Raw genomic sequence first — 19,223 nt, 5'->3', positions numbered from 1 at the left:
TTGGGTGAAAAGAAAGATAGCTTTACTGGGGAAGCTAGTTATCCTGGGGAGAAGCTGGATGCACGTCCCCAGGAACCAACTTCCCACTGTGGGTCAGGGGGCAAAGGGTTTTAAAAGGGGAGGTTTTTCAAGGATGTGGAGGCAGATGAGGGGGCTGCGTGCAGAGCATCATCTTGAAGTTGGTTGTGCAAACCTGATCAGCACCATATTGATCGTTTTGGGCACAGTTCATCTGTAACTCCAGAGTCAGTTTGTTCCCATTTCTTTGAGGCCAGTTCGAATTGTGTGAGATGGAGCAGTTCATGTCATGGCTGAGTCTGGTCATCATGTAGCTCATTTTCCCCACCTGGTGGGGGTTTCAGTGTCTGCAAAACAGCTGAGTAACATGATGCAGAACATTTTCTGTAGCCTTTGAGGAGGAACTAAAGGTTCTTGCCTTTGTTTAATGGCTAAACAATTATTTTGTCTTGCTTGACTATTTTGCTTCTGTGTTTCCTCATTTCTCTTAAGTTACTTCTTTGACTAGAATCTCTACAGACAAGAAGCAGGTGGAGGATGTTGTGAAGGGGGAGGGGATCTGTCCTGGGAAGGCCCCACAGGGCCCTACTCCCTTACAGCCACAGCTGTAATTACATGAAGAATTACTCAAGAAAGGATTTGCTTCCTGTCTGTCTCCCTGCTTGATGGAGCTCGAGGAGAGTGGACCCCCTGGGTCCCTGGGGGAGACCTAGCATAGGTCAGGGCTGCAGGAGGAAGCTCAGCGAGGGTTGCCCACAGTGACCAGGGTGCCTCTGACGGTGAGGCCAGACAGAAACTGCCTCTGCGCCCCACCCCCTACCCGTATGCTCCTCCACGGGAGCCCACAAATCGAGGCGCCTGGCGGGGGGCACCAACTGTAGCCAGCTGGGCTTCACATCTGATTGTGGTGATGGTCACATGACTGTATGCAGTCGTCAAAACTCATAGACCTGTACACGTCTTTAAAAAGATAAATTTTACAGTACATAAATTATACTTTCATTAAAAAATATGTTTATATATGCAAACACATACAAATGTATATCTTTTTTCTAAAGGCACAAATTGTAGGTAGGTAGATGCATGGACTTAGGTCTAATAATGATATTTACATGGGAGCAGGGCTAGGGAGGGTGGGAGGGAATAAGGATTAGGCCTGGGAGTAGTCAGTGGATACTTGTATATGCCTTGCTTAGTTTTTTACAAGGAGAATATATTCAGGTATTATCTATAAACTAAAGCTTAAATTTTACTCATACCTCAGCATAGGGAAAATCATTTCTTTATAGGATGCTGGTTTTACAGCTCTAACACTTGATCCTGATCTCAGAACCAGATAACTAAATAGAAAGGCTGGTTTAAAAAAAAAAAAAGTGTGTGTGTGCACATGCATGCGCTGATGTTGGACTACAAAAGTAATTCATGCTCCTTGTTATAAATCTAAACAATACAGAAATATATGGAGTGAGCATCTCCCCTCCTGTCCTGCAGTCCCAGCCCCTGGAGGCAGTCACCATGAACTGATGAATGAATCTCCTTCGTGGCTTTTGCTCAGCCACCCCAGAGCTGGGAGTTGAGCTTTGGTGGTGGTGCTTTTACAAGAGAGGAATCACGCTGTACAGACAGTGAAAGATGGCAGACATCTTTCTGTAGCTGCACCCATGATTGCCCCATCGTTCAATAGCTCTGTAATAATCCACTGTGTGAATGAATCGTGACTTAGAAATCGCATGCTGATGGGCATTTCAGTTATTTCCAGTGTTTTCACTCTTTTGAACAATTCTGCAGGAACTTGCACACACACCTTGGTGCATTTGTAGTTGTTTTGGGGGCTGGAGCTGGGAGCTTGCAGGTGTGCTGTGCAGACATACAGGGGTCAAACACCCATTTCTTGGTCTCTTTTTTGGAACACCCATGCCCTCTCAGAGCTGCATCATCAGAACTTAAGACTTGAAGCTCTTAAACCAAGCCCTGTGGTTCTCAACCCTGGTGTCCATCAGAACCACCCAGAACCCTTTATCAAACAGCCAACCCCTTCATCCCCCACCCCCTTCCCAGCCCTCCAAAGCAGTCCGTCTGGGTGAACCTGCAAGTTTGAGGGCTGTCAGGCTGCCTGGGGTTCTGGGCCAGTGAGAACCCCTGCTGCCCACCTTCTCTTAACCACTATCTCTTTTTTTTTTGCCTCCCAGAATAGGTTCTCAGACTATGAGAAGAGGAAGGTAAGAAGATGTCTTTTGTCTTCTGTCACTTTTCTTCTCATTAAACATCTCTACTGTTATATTTGAGGAGACAAGTTCTTCCAACCTCTAAATCAGAGGGTAAAGTAACAGTTGCCCCATATGTATATCGCCTCCCCACAGTCTCACCCAGCCTGGGTGGGTGGGAAGATGTCCCCAATTTACAGATGAGAAGACTGAGGCTTGGAGAGATTGAGCCCATCCCCTGCAGCTCTCATGTGCTAACCCCCCAGCGCCTGTGCCAGCATCACCAGGGTCTCCGTTCTTGCAGGAACAGAAGATGCTGGAGAAACTCGAGTTCGAACGGCGCCTGGAGCTCGGGCAGCGAGAGCACGCCCAGCTCCTCCAGCAGAGCAACAGCCAGAAGGATGAGATCCTTCAGACGGTCAAAGAGGTTCGTGAGCGGCTAAGTGGGATCAGGCCTGTGTGTTCCTTCTGCCGGGGGCCTCCTGACTCAGGCTGTGGTCCCTCTGATGTGGGAAGGTAGTGGAGGTGACCTCTCTCAGGCACACCCTCCAGGACACAGGGTTGGGGAGGAGTCGTCCATACAGATCAGCTAGTCCAGGTTCTTCCCATGTGTGGACACCCTCAGGCCTAGCAAGGGGAGGACTTGGTCCAAAGACAACACAGAGCTGGCAAGGCAGAGGAAACCTGGTCTCCTTGTCTCAGGTCTGGGCCCGTGGCTGCTCTGCAGTGCCTGGAGGGGTCCCAGCAGACCCCAGACCTCTGCTTGTCCTGCCGCAGGAGCAGTCCCGACTGGAGCAGGGCCTGAGCGAGCACCAGCGCTTCCTGGACGCGGAGCGTCGGCGGCTGCAGGAGCAACTGAAGCAGACAGAGCAGAGCATCTCCAGCCGGATCCAGAAGCTCCTGCAGGAGAACCGAAGGTCAGGCTCCCACCTCCCCGGTCCTCAGACCCAGAAACCTCATCCAGAAGCTCCTGCAGGAGAGCCGGAGGTCAGGCTCCCGCCTCCCTGGTCCTCAGACCCAGAAACCTCATCCAGAAGGTCCTGCAGGAGAACCGAAGGTCAGGCTTCCACCTCCCTGGTCCTCAGACCCAGAGGCCTCCCTCAGCATGATGCTCACATGGGGCTCAATCTCTCCCTCACCGTCTCTGATTCTACCCAAGGTCTCGGTGCTGCATTTGGCACTGAGTTTAAGAGAATCTGGTTTCCCCGATGACTCGGCGGGTAAAGAATCTACCTGCAGTGCCAGAGACACAGGAGACGCGGGTTTGATCCCTGGGTTGGGAAGATTCCCTGGGGGAGGAAATGGTAACCCACTCCAGTATTCTTGCCTGGAGAATTCCATAGACAGTGGACCCTGATGGGCTACAGTCCATGGGTCACAAAGAGTTGGACAGGACTGAGCAACTAACACACTTAAAAGAATCTGATCCAGGATGACAAGGTTTGCCTCTTGTTTGGGGCTGCTACTGATTGGATCTTTGCCTCCCGAGTTTTCCACCTGTAAAGTGAGTGGGTTTAACAAGTTAAAATCACATCCTGCTCTAATATTTTGGCTTTCCAGTCACTGTCACTCTGAGGTCAGCCATTCACCTCATGGTGAGATTTGCCGTGACAGGTTCCGTCCTAAGGCAAGAGCCGCAGGGAGCAAGTTCCGATGGTGGAAAGCAGGCTGGATAGAGGTCTCAAGAAGCCCGAGAAAGTTTAACTGGGGGTCTCTTGGGGAAGGATTCCAGAAACAGGCTCTGCCACACGCCCTGCTGCTTCCAGCCTTCTGTCCACTGTCCTCCGAGTCCTCCTCCTCCCTCGCCTGCAGTTGAGTGCCAGAGGGAGCCAGCTGGCCTGCCACGCGCAGTGTGCCCACCCCCGGCGGCTCCCAGGAAACTGCCCTCTGTCGGCTGCCGCTTACGTGTGAAGCACTTTATGTCTGTTTTCTCGTTCACACTTTACCAATACTCCGTGAAGCTTTACAAAATTATTCTTCCCATTTCACAGATGAGGAGCTGGGATTCGGAGTGGTTGAGGAATTGGCCTGAGAACACAGAGCCCCTAAGTGGCCGGTTCGCAAGCCCCCCCTCAGCAGTTCTGTTGGAAACAGACCCACCAATGACTGCCGGCTTTTCATGGTTTCCTTCACAGGCAAAAGAAAAGTTCCGAGATTCTGAAGTCTCTGGAAAACGAAAGGTCAGTGTTTTGCTCTAGCGCATTCTCAATGACTGCCTGCCTTCCTACGGGTGAGCAGACCTGGGGAGAGAAGGTCTCATGATTCTCGAAGGTTATGTCAGAAAGATTTCCTAGAACTGTGAGGAGATGCAGACTTCCTTGGTGGCCCAGATGGTAAAGAATCTGCCTGTAATGTGAAGACCCACAGGTTTGATCCCTGGGTCAGGAAGATCCCCTGGAGAAGGGCATGGCAACTTCCTTCAGTATTCTTGCCTGGAGGATCCCGTGAACAGAGGAGCCTGAGGGGCTGCAGTCCCTGGGGTCACAAAGAGTCGGCCCAGCTGGTGACTAACACTTCCACTTTATCATGAGGAGATTCACCCCCTTACGGAGTTTTGAATTAAAAAGAATCGCTGCCTTCAAGTTTGTTAAAACATACCGTCCTGAGAAAAGTTCAGACATGAATAAGAATGTATGTGTATTAATGTCCAATTGTATTTCTAGTGTAAATAGTTAGAAAAGAAATTTCTGGGAAGAAAAATGTGTTTACTCCTCTGTACATAATTCATGTAATCTGTAAGCGTTAAATGTCTTATAGAAGAATATTCCTTGTTAAGGAAAACACTATATTGCTAGGTGGAAAAGTGATATCTACAGTGTATCATTTCTTAGAGACAACCTACTTGTATCTATGCTCAGAAAGTAGAAGGACCCACCCCGAATGTTTACACTGAACATCTTTGAGTGGTGGGAATTGGAGGTGGTGATCTTTGTTTCATTCCCTTTGTGTTTTCTGCACTTTCCAAATCGGCTGTGTTAAGGTGCCCACCTTAGTCATTAGAAAAGGTGATAGGTGGGGTGGCCTCACCCCCCACTCCCTGGGGGTGTTCGCGTGAGTCCCTCCTGGTTCTCTGGGACCCCCGAGTGTCAGTGTGGACCTGGCTGCTGCCCTTGGGGAGCCTCCCTTCCCATGGGCCCAGCCTTCCTGGCTCCTGATTGCCTGGGCAGGCCTCCTGCAGGGGGGCTCACGTGGGGTTGCAGGGTTAGCCCCACCACCCTGCCCGTTTCAGCTGGGGGCTGTGGCAGCTGGGGGTGGTCAAGGCTGAACCAAGCTGTGGCTGGCAGCATCGACGTTCAGCACACTGAGCCAGTGCCTCTGGGCTGGGCCCGGGCTCTAGGGGTGCAGCGGGGTGGTCTTCCCTTGAGCGGCCGTGGGCCCGGGCTCTAGGGGTGCAGCGGGGTGGTCTTCCCTTGAGCGGCCGTGGGCCCGGGCTCGAGGGGTGCAGCGGGGTGGTCTTCCCCTGAGCGGCCGTGGGCCCGGGCTCTAGGGGTGCAGCGGGGTGGTCTTCCCTTGAGCGGCCGTGGGCCCGGGCTCTAGGGGCGCAGCGGGGTGGTCTTCCCCCTGAGCGTCCGTGGGCCTGGGCTCTAGGGGTGCAGCGGGGTGGGCTTCCCTTAAGCGGCCGTGGGCCCGGGCTCTAGGGGTGCAGCGGGGTGGTCTTCCCTTGAGCGGCTGTGGGCCCGGGCTGAGTGCTCAGGTGACTCATGCTGCTTCCGATGAAGTCAGACCCTGCAAGAAACGTAAAGGAGCTTGTCCGCCCCTCAACCACTGCGCCAGTCTGCTGTGTGTGTATGGGAGGTGGGGAATAGGTGTACACACAGGCAACGTGCACACACGTGCAATTACCTTTTAATTTTCACTTCACTGATGTATTTCCATGCCAAAAACCTCATTATTTGTAATAACTCTATCTATATAATTATATCGTAATTTACATAGTTAGCCCTCTGAACATTTAAGTGGCTTCCAGTGTTTTGTAATTACAAACAATATGATAGTAAACATCTTCTATATATACCCTTAGGGACTTGGGAGAACGTTTTAGAAGGAAATATTGGAAGAACACTTAGCTAGGTATTGCCAGACTGCCTTCCAAAACACGTTTGACTGTTCACATCCCTCAACAGTATATGAAGTACCCATTTCTCCACCTTCATTGCCATTGCCAGCGATTGTCTAGTTTTCTTAAGCTCAACCAACCCAACATTTGAAAAGAAAGTTTGACTTTTTTCGTCATTAGCGGTATTAAGAATCTTTCCACATGTTCCTTTTTTTTTTTTAAAGGTCACTTTTGTTTAAGCATCAGTGAATTGGCTGTTTGTATCCTTGGCCTGTTTTTCTAAAGGAGTGTTCATCTTTTTATGCCGCAAGCTCTTAACTGTAAAAGTTAACAGGGCCCCAGGGGAGGTGCGTAATGCCACAGGCATATCAGAGGGCATGTCCAGCTTGGTACATAAGGGAGGACTTCCTGAAGGAGGTGGTGGTCATCTGGTGAGATTTCCTATTGGAAATGTTACACTTGCTCAGCACGTGGGTCACTTTCTTTCTAGAATAAGAATGGAACGGTTGATGTCCATAACGCAGGAGGAGGCGGAGAGCCTGCGGCGCCGTGAGATCGCCTGTAAGTCTTAGGGTCGGGCTGGGTCCTGGGAGCAGAGGGGACAGGCATCCCATCCCCCTGTTGGTCACACTTAGGGAGTGCTGGGGGGTTGCCCCTCAAGACGGTCCCTCAAATCCTGTCGTGGAGCATGGGCTCTGGGTTCAGACTGGACTTAGATTAAAAAAAAATCCCAGCTCAGGCACCATATGACCTAAGGGACATAACAGATCCCTGACTTTTCCAAGCCTCAGTTTTCATATCTGTAAAATGGGGAGGAAGGTAAAAATCTGCCTCGTCGGGTCATTACGAGGGTCCAGTAAGATCATGCTGGCACAGAGCGAGCATTTCATGAACCATGGCTGTCGGGGCTGCTCTCTTTGAGAGCTGCGGTAGCTCCTCTCGTGCTCCTGGGAGCTCGCCTTCCTGCTGCTCCCTGAGGGGTCCCAGGGTGCTTCACTGTCCACACAAATGAGGGCAGTGGACACCACGCCATTCTTCAGAGCCTGAATGACAGGACGGGATGTTCTGTGCACCTTTAGCCCAGGTTCATCGTGTACCTGGCGGTGGGCCAGCATGTCCCGTACACCATCTCATCCCACTCCTGCCCCGTGAGGGGTCATATCATTAATTTCTGAATTTGAAGGTCACTGTTGTCCACCATTTATAAAGAGAAGCTTTGTGTTTGTATTGCCAGATGGATGTTTATCGAACAGCTGATTGGAAATAGGCTTAGTATTAGGGGACTTTTGTTTTCACCTTTTCAAACTTCCCTATTGCTTAGCTTTAAAAAAAAAAAAAAAGGCGTGTATTATTTTTATAACTGAAAAACATCAAGAAAAGTAATGAAAAGGTAATAACCCAGAGTGGTGGAAGGTATATGGTGTCAGGCTGTCCTGTGTGCTGCCAGAGGGAGTATGAATCAGCTGGATCTTTCTGGCAGGCAGAAAGGGTAACTCATGTATATATTATTCATGACCTTAAACCTGTGCACTTCTAAGAGTACTTCTAGGAAGTGATCAAATAGTGAGATGTGCACAAAGATATTTGAGCAGGGATCTTTGTAGAAGCACCATTTGATAATCACAAGAAGACTCTGGATGCACTGAAACGAAGGATTATTTTAAAACTTCAGTCATCCATGGGCTTCCCTTGAGGCTCAGCTGGTAAAGAATCCGCCTGCAATGCGGGAGACCTGGGTTTGATCCCTAGGTTGGGAAGATCCCCTGGAGAAGGGAAAGGCTACCCACTCCAGTATTTTGGCCTGGAAAATTCCATGGACTGTATAGTCCACGGGTCACAAAATGTTGGACAGGATCGAGCAACTTTCACTCGCACCTTTCAGTCATTCATGCACCATAGTGCTCTGTAGCTGTTAACATGGCTGTGTTGATATAGGGATGCATTCATGAAAGGTGAGAAAGGAGGTATATTTAATGTGATAAGCATTTTAATTTTCTTGTATTATGGTGAGATATACAAAGCATGAAACTTACCATTGTAACCACTTGTGAATGAATAGTTCTATGGCATTGCTGGTTCTGATGGTGCATTATTCACTATCACCACCATCAGAACCTTTTCATCATCCCAAAGTGAAACTGTATACCTACTAAATAGGAACTCCCCATTACCCTCTTCCCCAGACCCTGTAGAATCACCATTCTACTTTCAGTCTGCTTTCTGTCTCTGTGAATTTGACTGCTCTCGGGACCACGTGTAAGTGGAGTCATACAGCGTTTGCCCTTTTGTGATTAGTTTCTTTCACATAATGTCCTCAGAGTTCATCTGTGTTGTAGCTTATGTCAGAATTTCCTTCCTTTTTAAGACTGAAATATTACAATGTATGGGGTAGACCACATTTTAAAAAATTTTATTTATGGCCGTGCTGGGTCTTGGTTGCTGCAAGGGCATCTTTCTAGCTGTGGCAAGTAAGGGCTGCTCTCTAGTAGCGGTGCACGGGCTTCTCACTGCGGTGACCTCTCGTTGCTGAGCACGAGCTCTAGGTGTTGCTGGCTCAGTAGTTGTGGCACATGGGCTTAGTTGCTTATGACGTGCAGGATCCTCCTGGACCAGAGCTCGAACCTGTGTCCCCGGCTTTGGTAGGTGAATTCTTAACCACTGGACCACCAGGGAAGTCCCTAGATCATGTTTTGTTTATTCATTTGTCTATCAATAGGCACTTGGGCTGTTTACACCTTTTTTTTGCCTGACGTGATCAATGTTGCTATGAACAGGGGTATACAGATATTCAGGCCCCTGCTTTTAATTCTTTCATTTAAATTTTTTAAAATCCATCAATATACATTAAAAATTGACCAGAAGAAGATATATCAAAATGTAATATTTCTGGGTGACAAGATTGTAGAAGATTGTGCGTGTGTGTGTTCAGTCTCTTACAACTCATCAGCCTTTTAAACTGAAGTTACTTCTATAATTAAAAAAAAAAAAAAAGATTTTTTTCCAAGAGTGACCATCAGGTGGGTGACCAGGTGACCCCATAGGCCATCAGGAGCGGCTGCTCAGCCCTGCGCCCCACTGCACACCACCCCCCCCGCCCCCAACGTGTTTCTCCAGCCGCCATGCAGCAGATGCTGACCGAAAGCTGTAAGAGCCGGCTCGTCCAGATGGCCTACGAGTCTCAGAGGCAGAACTTGGTCCAGCAGGCCTGTTCCAGGTAAGATGAGGAAGGGGCTTCCCGCGTGAGGAAGTTGGAAGAGCTGGCTCAGAGCTGTGGAGTGAGCGTTGGCACAGGAATCCCCTGCCACGTGTGGGCCACCCCACCCCCGGCCAGGTCCTCAGGAATAAGTGACTGCTGGTCTTTGTGGCTTTTCTCACCGGACCCTAAGGAAGCACAACCAGCCAGTGACAGAGCTTAGGGTTTGACCCAGGCAGTGTGCTCTTAATTGTGGCGACTCATTCTCCCAGGTCACAGGTCAGGAGTGGGGTGCCCTCGAGGGTATGGTGAGGGGGTCGTCTCATGCTGACGGCCACTCTGGGCCTGGCCCTCCAAGTTCACCCCGGCGCCATGGTTGTGTCTGGAGGAGCTGCGGTGCCCTGCACGTGAGCAAAGTGCCTCCGAGGCTGAGGAGCCCCAGACAGGACAGGCCAGCAGCTCTGACCACTCTGGTGTCTCTCCTCCCCCTGGGCAGCCCCAGTGCCCCTGGAGCATGCCAGCCTCCCCGTGTCCCTGCAGAGTCGGGTGTCTCCCACCTGACGGGTGGTGTGACCTTGTTTTTAGGAGCGCGGGCACTCGGGGCAGACCTGTGGAGTCACATCCCGCTTCTATTTCTTAACTGAGACGTCTTGGGCAAGTTACTTTCTCTCCCTCAGCCTTGATTTTCTTATCAGTAAAATGGGGATTAATGACAATATCTACTCCTAGAGTTACCAGAGGACTTGATAGGCCTTAGTGATCATAATGTCAGCACATGAGGATTCAATAGATAGCAGCTGTTATCATGACCCAAACTAAAACCTAGACTGTACCTAAATAACAGACATATTAAAGTGACAGGGTTTGGATTTTTGTGGCACTAGACTTGTTCTAGGGGGATGAGGGCAGGTCCATGGCCAGGCTGAGAAACACTGGGTTGGAGGGTGAGATGTTAGTGCCAGGAAGGACAACTTTCTCTTGGCCTAAGGGGCTCACCTGAGAGATCATAAGTTCCCTGTCAATGGAGGATGGGTGGGCAGAGGCAGGCCACCACTTCAGGGGGTTGTCATAGAGAGGATTCCCAGGGATCACCTCCCCAGCTCCAGAGACACAGACTCCGCCACCGCCCTGCCAGGGCTGTGGGATTCAGACAAAACTCCCATGTCCACCCAGCCCAGGACATGGTCCCCAGCGGGTGGTCCATAAGCCTTGTTGAGTGAATAAATGGTTTATCTCCATCTCCTCCAAGGTGCCTGGCACATAGTACGTGCTCAGGAAATGTTCAGAGAGTGAGTGAATTTGCTGTCTTTCCGGCAGCATGGCTGACATGGATGAGCGGTTCCAGCAGATTCTTTCGTGGCAACAGATGGATCAGAACAAAGCCATCAGCCAGATCCTGCAGGAGGTGAGCCCTTGCCCAGGGCATGGGGAGGGCGCAGGGAGCCGAGAGTGGGGCGGCTCAACACCACGTGGAGGCGCTGTTCTGGAGATCGTAGGAACCAAGATGCTCAGAGAGTTTAGAAATGCAGAGGCCGTCAGGAGGAGGGGCAGGGGCAGGGCTCTCTGGGCGGTGGTTTCTGCCCGCTGAAGTCAGGAGAGGTTTCCTTCCCGGGCACCCCTCCCCTTGCTGTGCGGAGCTCCCTCGTGAGGACCTGGTGGCAGTGCCCGCCCCCGCCCGCCCTGCAGAGCTGGAACGAGCCCCCGACTCCTCCTCTGCGGTCCCGCCACCCTTTATCTGCTCTCCCTTGGGCTTGGTGGGCGCACAGCAGGTGCTACTGTGTGGACCAGCCCAGAAAGGACCCCTCTTGACTTCCTCCTTCCTCTGTCCAAATTGTTCACGTCCCAGGTTTCCCCGTGGAGTCCCCCCTGTCAGGGTCTCCCACCTTCTTCCCTCCTTTCTCCCTCTGTGACGTCATCCTCCCATCACAGGCCCATCGCTCCCTTTCCTTCCTCCCCAACTCCGATCTCTCTCTTCTCTCCCCACCCCCCCAACGATGCTGTGGGCTTAGTCCTTGCAAGATTGTCTGAGGAAAAGGCTGTATTTCTCAGAGAGGATGTCAGACCTTGGGGTTAAGATGAGGCTCCGAGCTGGACAGACTTGCGTGCTAGTGCCAGCCAGTTCACTTTCCGAAACCTCACTTTCCCTATCTGTGAAATGGGGCAGTGAAGGCACCTCCCCCCACCCCCGTCCTCGGTCGTTCCATGCACACCATGGGGAGAGCCCTGAGCATGTGGCCAGCAGGTAGTAAGTGCTTAATAAGTATTATTTTTTTAAAAATTAAGTGAGTTGAAAAGTTGTTGTCTAAGAAATGGAAGAGCCGTAGGTTAGGGTGTCTCTGAGGCAGGTTGTGTTTGGGCCCCCTGAGCGGCCATGCTGTCTGTCACAGAGCGCGATGCAGAAGGCAGCCTTCGAGGCTCTCCAGGTGAAGAAGGACCTGATGCATCGGCAGATCCGAAAGCAGGTGAGCATGGCCCTGTCCCCCAGGCCCGCCCTGTGGGCTTTCAGAGGTCGCACTTAAGGTCTGAGTCCTGGCTCCTCCAGGCCAGGCTGGCAGGAGGTCTCCGCAGTACCTCCCTCCCCTCAGAGCCTCGCGGGGCGTCACCTACGCGGGGCGTCACCTAGTCGGGGTGCTGGAGGGGCCTGGGACAGCCCGGTGGGTGCTGGCCGGCAGGACCTGTGCCCACCACTTGTCCCGATGCCCAGGGCCGAGGTAGGGAGGCCCTGATCGCTGGGCAGCCCCGCACTGACCAACCCCAGGCAGGACCCCTCAGCTGGCTTGAACCGCAGCGTCCTGTGGCCCGGATGGAGGAGCTGGGGACAGGTGACGCCCCACCTGGGCGGGCGGAGCCTGGGGCGTGCTCTCGCGTGGCCTCCGCTGCTGACCCCCGGGTGACCTTGAGTGAGCCTTCGCCCAGCGGGGCTCTGTCTGGCTCGCTGTGTTCCCTGAGCAGTGGCAGGGTGGCTGGAGACAAGCGAGCTTCCAGGCTATGGGACGCACATCACGTCGTATTCAGCACACTTTCAATTCCACATTTTGCATGGTTTTTTTTTTTCTCCTTTTTCTTCTTTTCTCTTTTGGCTAAAACCAACTTACCTTTTTATTTCTCCTTTAATTTCAACCCCACATTGCCGGACATGAATCTCATTCCTCTGACCAGGGGTTGGTGGGGTCATGGGGCAAAGGTCACAGGGTCATAGGCACAGAGTAGAGAAGTCACTGGTTGTGGGGGTCTGACCCCCAGGACTAAAAGCCTCCAGTCACACCCTGGAGGTATGTGGTGACCCCCTAGACGTTCTCACTATGGGTGGTTCTGACCCACCAGGCCAGCTGTTCCCCTGGAGACCACAAGCAGGGACACCTCAAGGAAAAGGCACACTCATTTACCTGCTGTGTGTCCTTGGGCAAGTTACTTAATATCTCTGAGCCTCGGTTTCCTCGTCTGTGAAATGGAGACAGTAATACCTCCAACAGCAGAGGAGAAGCGATGGAAAAGACGCGTAAAAAGTGCATAGCACAGTCCTAGCGTGTGCCGTCTCAATAAATGTCAGTGACTATGTTATTGTTACTGTAATTCAGTTCCTTCCATTACCCTCTGCTCTCCTCTGTGTACAGCTATCTAGAGGAAGCAAGAGAATTGAACTGGCAAGAGGCTCTGAGAATTCCGTATCTGTTCTTCACTCTGTCCCACACCTTGAAGAAAGCCCCTTCATCCCATGCACCTTGATGGGCACCCCCTCTGGGCCGGCCCTGTGCCTGGCTTTTGATCAGCAGTTCTGGCCAGGACAAGCACTCAGGCCCTTGAGATAATGAATTCTGTTTAAAGCCCCGCTGATAAGGTTTACCAGGTTCTCAGTCCCCTTCATTCCAGAGCCTCCCCCCAGCACACACAGAAAGGATTCTTAGGTCCACTTGGCCATCCAGGAGCAGCAGCGCAGGATTGAACCGTGGTTAATGTGAATTAAAAAACCCCTGTCTCGTCTTCTGTTTAGATTAAGTTAATAGAAACTGAGTTATTGCAGCTGACACAGCTGGAGTTAAAGAGGAAATCCCTGGACACAGAGGCACTGCAGGTATGTTTAGGGCTCCCTGGCCTGCCCTGTCCCCCCACTCCACCCCTACTGATGAGACCTCCTGCTGGTGCCCCCGCCCCTCTCAGCTGCCCTCCTGCAGACAAGGCGGTGATGCTGGAGGATGTTGCGACCCCAGAAGGCTCATGGGGGCCCAGCGCAGGCCCAGGTTAGGGGTGGGTCAACCTGTTGCTAGGCAGGAAGGTCAGAGGAAGGAGGGTTTCATTGCCAAGGCTCACCAGGCTGCATTTCCATCTCCGTGTTGTCTTTGTTTTAGAGCCGGGTCACTGTTGAGCTCCCTGCCTCTCTTAAGCCATGCTCCTGGGGCACTGGTTCTCACGGCTAACACCCCCGAGGGGACAGCAATCTTGGTAACCCCAGGATGTCTGGAGGAGAGGGCATAGCGGGGACCATGACACTCCCTGCAGGCAGTTCCTCTGATCTCTGGCCCTTGCTGTGTGCCCTGGGCCAGGAGGGGCAGAGGGACGGCCCTTTCCCTATTCTATGCCTCGGTCTCCCAGTCGTTCACAGAGGGTCTGGGTCCACGGTGTGAGAGGGCCTGTGCCCCGTACCAGGGTTTCAAGCAGAGCCTTCTGTCTGTCCCCGTCCCTGTGTCTGTCCTCAGCGGACAAGTCTTTGTTTATCCTATGGGCTTCTCAATGTAGAAGAGAGCTAGGGTCTGGAGTTCCTGGTCATAGCTCTGCCACTGTGTGACCTTAGGCAGGTTGCTTCCCCTCCCCAGGCCTCCAGGTTGCCCCTGCATAAAATAGAAGGAGTCTTCTAGACCCACCCTGTGTCATGGGGCCATCAGAGATCAGTGGGACAGGCCTCAGCCATGCAGAGGTTAGGGGCGCTCAACCCCCAACATAGGCACCCACCAAGCACGGTGGTTATCTCCTGCCTGTTGGAGCTGTGGGGCTCCCATTTTTGGGGTCTCCATGGGATATTCCAAGAGGAGTGGAACGTGGACACACAAAGGGCTCTCTGGGGTGTGCCCATTCCTCCATGCTGGCTGGCATGGGTCCCTCACCCCTCTCTTGCCCTTTGTTTCTGCCCAGGTGCTCTGTCGTCAGTGAGCCCTAAGTCAAGGTCCCTGCTGCTTGTCATTCCCTTTGTTTGATGTTTCTCATCACTGCACTGTCATTGGTCACTAGATCCCATGCCCGGCCTTAACCCCCTGCGGAAGGGAGGTGCAGGCTGGGGAGAAGGGCACCTCCACTCTGTCCCCGGTCCTCAGCCAGAGATCAGAGACAGATCCTTGATGGGAGTCAGGCCCACCGCAGCCCCCAGCTGAGAACCAGTTGGGGGGGTGTCCTGCTGCCACGCCGTGGGGACCTCGGGGGCCGGGGTGCCGTGAGCTCCCAGCACTGGCCATGGTCTTGTGTCGCAGGAGATGATCTCGGAGCAACGCTGGGCCCTGAGCTCGCTGCTCCAGCAGCTGCTCAAGGAGAAGACACAGCGAGAAGAGGAGCTCCGGGAGATCCTGGTACGTGTGGCATCCACGTCGTGCGTGGGGTTGCTTTATGTCCGTGCTTGTGTGTCCACATTGTGCGCCGGTTGCTTTCTCTCTGCACTCACGCTATTCTTAAACCCACGTCATGCGCTGGGTTGCTTTCCGTCCGAGCTCACTGTTCTTAGAAGCGCTTCATTATCCTAGACATCCCCTGAGCTCCACCGTAGGCCCCACCCTGTGCCAGGAACAGACAACAGGGAGGCCAGTCTCTTCCCAAGCCCCGCACGAGCCCGGGCGGTGCGTCTGTGCCGTTGGACACAGACCACGTCAACACGTGCTGTGCGGGGCCAGACGTGTGGCCAGGCTGCTGCGCACAAGGGACCCTGGGGACTCGCTGTCCTCCCAGCAGGACGTGACCATCAGGGCCACAGGCTCCTGAAGGGAGGTGTGTCCACAGTCCAGAGAGGGCCAGGCCAGTCACTTAGCTAGGTCCAAGAGGGACCACCCAGGGGGCTGGGGCACGCCCAGGTTGCAGTCCCAAAGCCCAGCCTGCAGCCACAGTCCTGGCTGGGCAGCTTGGTGGCTCGGAGCACAGGCTCCAAACCCTGGGCTGAATCTGGCTCTGACTCGGGGCGGTGCTTGGATCTTGGGCAGCCTGCTCATCACTCTACCAATCACTTAGTCTCCTCACCTGTGATGTCAAGATTGCCTCCCAGAGTTGTGAGAACTGAGTAAAATGGCATCTCGCAGCAGGCAGCACAGACTGGCATGAAGCACCCTGACGTTACTGCTGCCATGACATGACGTGCCACATGTTCGCTGCTCCATCCCTAGCAGCTAGAATGGTGCCTGGCCCAGAACAACGCTCGGGTTGTTTGTTGAGTGATGGGACGGAGGAATCAGTGTGAAAATAGCTGACTTGCTCGTGCATTTGTCTCTCTGTCCGTGTCCTGTGTGGGCACGCCTGTCTCCTGTTCTCAGTGCTCCGGCTCTGTGGGTGAAGGTGGGTGAGGTGTCCTCCAGAGCTGAAGGTACCCCTCGGGTCCCAGCTCTCTCCCTGCTGGCCCCCAGAGGACGCACTGAGCCTCTGGGGGAAGGACACGGCTGCCGACTACTTTGTTCTTGCCACAGGGAGGTGAGAAGGTGTCTTCCCTCCAAGTCATGATGCCCAGGGTGGCGGGGGCCAGGGGCACCAGGTGTCAGCTGCCCAGGTTTCTGCAGATGAAACAGTGAGACTTATTGGAGAGGGATGTTCTTTGTAAAACACCCAAGTCCATCCACATGCCGTTCACAGCCATCCGTGCCATCATCGTTTCTATGCCCTGACTCGTAAACGAACAGTGTCTGCTTCCTTCTTGGCAGACGGAGTTAGAAGCCCAAAGTGAAACCAAGCAGGAGAATTACTGGCTGATTCAGTATCAGCGGCTCTTGAACCAGAAACCCTTATCCTTGAAGCTGCAGGTGAGAGTTGCGGGCACGCCCACCCCACGGGAGCCCTGGTCCGTCTGACGGAATTCCCTTCCCATCTCCGGTGATGGGTGCACCGGGGCCTGTGCGCTCACCACTGCAGGGGCTCGGACAAGACAGAGGTGTTCCCTTCTCCCTCCTCACATGCACTTTTTTTTCTTTAAAAATGGAGCCTCAATAGTAGTGTTCTCCAGCCCTGGGCATGTAGATCTGCTTGTGTGTCTGGATCTGGTGATTTAGGATCTGGGTGATTTCATTTGCTTCAACAGTTCCCCTCCCTTTGATGGGCACTTAAGTTGCTCGTGTTGTCAGGTCTGCCGTGTGGCAGTGAACTAAGTCCTTCACGCATCTGTCGCTATGCCCTTACATAGTCGTCTTGGTAGGAAGAGTCCCAAGAACATGTTTTCCCTGTTATGCTATATGTGTCTGAACTCTTTCTGTGCTGTTGTAAGTCCCGGCCTCGTGGCTTTTCCTGGCCCGTCGTGCCCTCGGCTTCTCCCACGGGTGTGTCTTGCAGGAAGAAGGCCTGGAGCGCCCGCTGGTGGCTCTCCTGGTGGAGCTGTCGGCCGAGCACTACCTGCCCATCTTCGCCCACCACCGCCTCTCACTGGCCATGCTGAGCCGAATGGGCCCTGCGGACCTGGCCAAGGTGAACAGCGGCGGCCCCTCGGGGAGGCTGGGGAGGCGGGCAGGGCCCTGACCCGATGGCCAAGGTGGGGACTTGCTCTTCATGCTGTTCTTGGCACGGCTTGCCATCTGCAGATGTCCTGGGGCCGCCTTGCTCCCAGCAGGCCAGAACACCTGCCCTGTCTGCCCCCAGTCACCTGGCTACGAAAGCCAGAGCTGGGGGTGCTGCGGACCCCAGATCGTCCCCTCCGCCAGCCCCTTTCAGATGGGACTGTCACATCATAGGCTGGGCAGGTCCTTGGAGGTCATCTGGACCATCCTTTCCCCACACCATGGGTTGACAGTTGTATCAGCGGCACTGCCTGCGCCTGGTACATTCTGCGTGAGTTCATTTACTCTTCAGAAGAGACAGAGACTGACTCTGGCGAATACTTAACAGTGCTTGACACTATTCTAAGCATGTTTTTACATATAAATTCATTGAATCCTCATGATAACCTGGGCTTCCCAGGTAAGCACAGTGGTAAAGAATCTGCCTGCCAGTGCAGGAGACACAAGAACGTGGGTTTGATCCCTGGGTAAGGAAGATTCCCCTGGAGAAGAAAATGGCAACCCACTTCAGCATGCTTGCCTGGAGAATCCTGTGGATGGAGGATCCTAGCCGGCTGCAGTCCACGGACTCGCAGAGGGTCAGACACAGCTGAGCACAGGCTAACCCTGGGCAGGCAGGTACGGTCATCATCATTTTCCAGATGAGGACGTGGAGACACAGCAAGGTAGCAGTTTGCCTGAGGTCACATGGCAGGGCAGCCCAGGCGGCTGGTCTGGTGCGGGGGGCCGTGCTGTCGGCCACTCTGCTGAGCTGCCTGGTCCCTCGACAAGAAGCGGACACAGACACCGGGGCTCAGAAGGACTGTGTGGGCCACATTGCCCAAGTTCAGGAGCGCTTGCTCTGAGGCTGAGGGACTGTGAGCATCTGGTGCGGCCACTTTTCAGCAGGTCGGCCTCGGTGTGAACCACCTGACTGTGGGCTGTGAGAGCCCACAGCTGTCGGCCCAGCCCCTGCACTCGCTGGACCTGTTCTGTCACCAGCGCCGATTTCCCTCTCCTTCTGCCGCACTGATTGCCGGCCAGTCAGCCTCCGCGTGTCCAGTCAAAGGTGCCAGAAGTCAGGGAGGAGGCGGTCCTGGCAGCTCTGTGCTGCGCCGTGGGCCCCCTGCCTGGCCGTGCCCAGGCCCTGACCCGCCCCCTCGGTCCTCGCAGGTGGGCGTCTCGGAGGCCGGCCTGCAGCACGAGATCCTGCGCAGAGCCCAGGAGCTGCTGGACGCGGCCAGGACCCAGCCAGGTACCAGCACCGCGCCTCTCCTAGCGGAGCCCTTATGCGGGGGCGTGGCTGGGGCGTCACCTGTTCACCTTTCAGGACGAGTCCCAAGGGCCACTTCCAACCCCCTGCCAGTCCTTAAGCTTCCCTCCTAAAGGAGCCATTTGTAAATGAGAAAAATAGGCCCCCAAATGGAAAACATGAGCTTTTCCTACAGTGGTGGAGGGACCCTCCTGGCTTCCTTAAACCCTCCCTACTGACATCAGGAACCACATACTCGGGGTCCCTGGAGTAGTGGGGGAAACCCGCCGGACCCGGTGCCCAGCTCTGCGCCTGGGGCAGGCGTGTGGTGTGGACTGGGGTGGGGAGGGGCTGTGGCTGAGTTGGAGGCAGGAGGGATTGTGGGCAGGGGTCTGGGGGAGGGGGTGGGAAGGAGTCGGGGTCTCCTGCGGGCCGAGCAGGACAGGTGTCAGGCATTTGACACAATCACCATGTCAGGTCTCCTGTCGCCGCTGCTACCCTCCTTTGAGGGATGAGGAAACTGAGGCAGAGAGAGGTTAACCCTAACCCTGAGGGCTTCTCCCTGACCCTGGCTGCCCTCTGGGGAGGGGCTGGGGCGGGACAGCTCCTTCTTAGCTCAGGGCCAGCAAATCCTCAGGCATCTTCCTGACAGTTCTCCAAATCCCAGGACTCAACATGTGTTCCATGAAATATAGACGCGCCCTGGCCACCCCCCCCCACCCCCCGGCCTACCCTTAGAAGGTCTAGGGTGGTTGTGACAGGCTTTAAAAAAAAAGAAATCGTAAGGTGTTAT

The 19,223-nt window shown here is 53.8% G+C and overlaps 1 protein-coding gene across 6 annotated transcripts in view; it reads left to right on the top strand.

Moving 5' to 3' along the window:
* The window catches only part of LRSAM1 (leucine rich repeat and sterile alpha motif containing 1), a 35,089-nt gene that overhangs the window by 12,199 nt on the left and 3,667 nt on the right, over positions 1–19,223 (top strand). For 5 of the 6 annotated variants that reach the window (XM_065928410.1, XM_065928411.1, XM_065928412.1 and 2 more), the window contains 13 exons: positions 2,208–2,237; positions 2,527–2,649; positions 3,000–3,139; positions 4,358–4,402; positions 6,770–6,840; positions 9,394–9,493; positions 10,790–10,877; positions 11,860–11,934; positions 13,464–13,544; positions 14,932–15,027; positions 16,357–16,455; positions 16,979–17,110; positions 18,352–18,433. In XM_065928410.1, the coding sequence (XP_065784482.1) occupies positions 2,208–2,237; positions 2,527–2,649; positions 3,000–3,139; positions 4,358–4,402; positions 6,770–6,840; positions 9,394–9,493; positions 10,790–10,877; positions 11,860–11,934; positions 13,464–13,544; positions 14,932–15,027; positions 16,357–16,455; positions 16,979–17,110; positions 18,352–18,433 (1,162 nt within the window). Of the gene's footprint in view, positions 1–648; positions 737–2,207; positions 2,238–2,526; positions 2,650–2,999; positions 3,140–4,357; positions 4,403–6,769; positions 6,841–9,393; positions 9,494–10,789; positions 10,878–11,859; positions 11,935–13,463; positions 13,545–14,931; positions 15,028–16,356; positions 16,456–16,978; positions 17,111–18,351; positions 18,434–19,223 lie in introns of those variants that run through there. The other variant, XM_065928414.1, reaches the window with a different exon arrangement.

The sequence above is a fragment of the Muntiacus reevesi genome, chromosome 3, assembly GCF_963930625.1.
Source record: "Muntiacus reevesi chromosome 3, mMunRee1.1, whole genome shotgun sequence".
NCBI classification, from domain to species: Eukaryota; Metazoa; Chordata; class Mammalia; order Artiodactyla; family Cervidae; genus Muntiacus; species Muntiacus reevesi.
The sequence above is the reverse complement of the archived record's forward strand: the minus strand, read 5'-3'. Positions and strand labels throughout refer to the sequence as shown.